At 56.8% G+C, this 2,243-nt stretch overlaps 1 protein-coding gene across 1 annotated transcript; it reads right to left on the reverse strand.

Annotated features, from left to right (window-relative positions):
- Window positions 1-375: 375 nt before the first annotated feature.
- Window positions 376-932, reverse strand: Dlx4 (distal-less homeobox 4). Its single transcript, XM_057776475.1, has 2 exons — window positions 645-932; window positions 376-432 (listed from the first exon to the last, which is right to left on the reverse strand). Exons 1-2 carry the CDS (start codon window positions 928-930, stop codon window positions 425-427), a joined length of 294 nt encoding a protein of 97 aa, XP_057632458.1. The 5' UTR covers window positions 931-932; the 3' UTR covers window positions 376-424.
- Between the last annotated feature and the right edge of the window lie 1,311 nt (window positions 933-2,243).

The following is a 2,243-nucleotide window of genomic DNA, read 5'->3' on the forward strand; positions in this document are numbered from 1 at the left end:
AGGTGACCAGGGAAAGGCTTTGAGACTGACCAGCCTGTAACTTTATTCTTTGAACAATGGTTGGTAGGGTCCTGCACCCAGATTCTGCAGGAGCCAGCTACCAAACAGAGTTAGGCACCTCTAGAAAAAAAGGAGGTGGAGTCCAGGAAAGGAGAAGGATCCCCTCCTAGTTGTCTACCTATCTCTTGCTTGCTGGGAATTGATTTCTGTTCATTAGTGTTTGGCTCGCACACTGGTTTCTGGGACCAGACCTTGAGAAGGGTGATGTAAGGGAAAGGGGTGAAGGGTGAGGAGAATCTCGGGAAAGGAGCTAGGTCTCCATCCCCATATCCGGATTATGATAGTTTTCCGTTACAGTTACACAGAGGTACGCACACAACTCCACTACTCCAGGGGGTGAGATAGGAGGCCCTCCCGCCCGGCTTCACAAAACTGCAAATGGAAACCAGGTGGATCTAAGAAGAAAACCTAGATCAACTCGCCTCCGCTCCTCCCCCATCCTTTCTCCCTCCCCCTACCGCCGATTCCGTGGAACCCGAGTACCAATTGAATCCCGCTAGCCGCGTGTAAACAGAAGAGGGAGAGATTTATGAAAGCACAACTCAGACCCCAGAGGTGAGAAGAGCCTCCGCGGCCACACTTACCTGTTTCAAGTTCCTGAGGGTACACTACTGGCGGGTGGAAGGGCTGAGACCACGCCGCCGAGAGTTGCTGGCTGGGCAGGTAGGCGTCTCCTGGGGTTGCTGGCTCAGGGTAGGAATAGGGCAGGAGGTGACCATAAGGCTGGGAGTAGGACAAATCGGGGGAAGCTGCGGTTTCGGGGGACAGGCCAAGCGGGTAGGCAGCCACTACCGACGGGGCGGGGGCGAGGTCCGGGAAGACTACGTTGGAGGCATCGCGGCCAGGAAGGGGACAGGGTAAAGAGGTCATTGTGGCCGATACTCGGCCACAGGTCATAGACCTGCACGCCGTCTACGCTCTATGCCAACACCTTTCAAAGTCTCCAGAATTGAGGCAAATGAATCCCCCCATCCCCCAGCAAGCCACCCCCACAATTCAGATCCCAGAGAAAATGTATCTCTAAGCCTCTTCTGAGTGAGAGCTAGCACCCTAAAAAGAAGTTTTGGGGGTGCCCCGTGACTTTTCCCCTCCCCCCCTAAGTTCTGGGTCCCCATCTTCTCCTCCGGGTTCGGTTCCCGGGATCACACGGAGTCCCCCGCCCACTTAGACACCGGGATTGGCTATCGTATGGTGACCTCAGGGAGGCCCTGAGCTGGGCCCGCCCCCCAGTTAGCACACCCCGGGAAACGGGAGGGGTACCGTGCGCAAGCCCCGGGCCCGGCACCTCGGCGCCTACTCCAAGTTGCTGGAGACAAGAGGAGTCAAGAAATCTCGGTAACAATGTCCAAAGTGCTAGGAAATTGGGCCTGGGATGGCTAAGAGGCAAGGGGAGCTACATGGTGACTAGAGACGCTGCGCGGACTCAGAACCTGTGTTCGCGCTCTGCGGCTCGCGCCGGTGCGCAGGTCTCCACGCTGCCTGGGCTCTGAGAGGGAGTGGAAAGCAGATCGCCAGCGCCGGTCGCTTATTCAGCGCGTCGGAATGCGTAGCTGCTGAGCGATGGCAGTTTGTTGGTAAACAGACGCTGGGGCCTGCAGGGTGCCGCCTGGCGCCCAGCCTGCCCCGCACGCGCGTGGCGCGCACGCCCCCGCCGGGTGCCCAGAGCCTGGCACGCCGCGACCGCCGCGAGTGCGCCTCACCACCCCCAGTGCAGGCTTCCGCTTCCGCCAGGGGCCCCGGTTTGGTTGCGACACCACAGCTCCTGCTGGCCCTTGAGGCTGCTGGAGGGAATCTGCTGTCTGGGATTCGCCTGTACCGAGCCCCGCCTTTCCTGGCACTCTGCTCAAACTGTAGCCTTGTATGAACTGGGACAAAATCTGGGAATAGGGGGTGAATCTAGTTTTGGAGGCTCCTGAGAGGACACAGAAAATAGGCTAGCTCACTTGCACTTCCAGGCTGTGTGCAGGACCTGCCTCTGAAGGGTATACAAGGCCTTATGAACATATTTCCATGCATGCAAACCTCTGTTGCCCCATGTGCAAAAATACACAGGGAATTCATCTAAGCACCACATATATGTTATCATATACCAGTATCCCTTTACGAAAGGAGGCTCATTTATGAACCTGCAAACACAGACTTTCTTTTTTTCTTTTGAGACCGTGTTTCTCTGTGTAACCTTG

Source organism: Chionomys nivalis, chromosome 7 (genome assembly GCF_950005125.1).
Source record: "Chionomys nivalis chromosome 7, mChiNiv1.1, whole genome shotgun sequence".
Classification (NCBI taxonomy): domain Eukaryota; kingdom Metazoa; phylum Chordata; class Mammalia; order Rodentia; family Cricetidae; genus Chionomys; species Chionomys nivalis.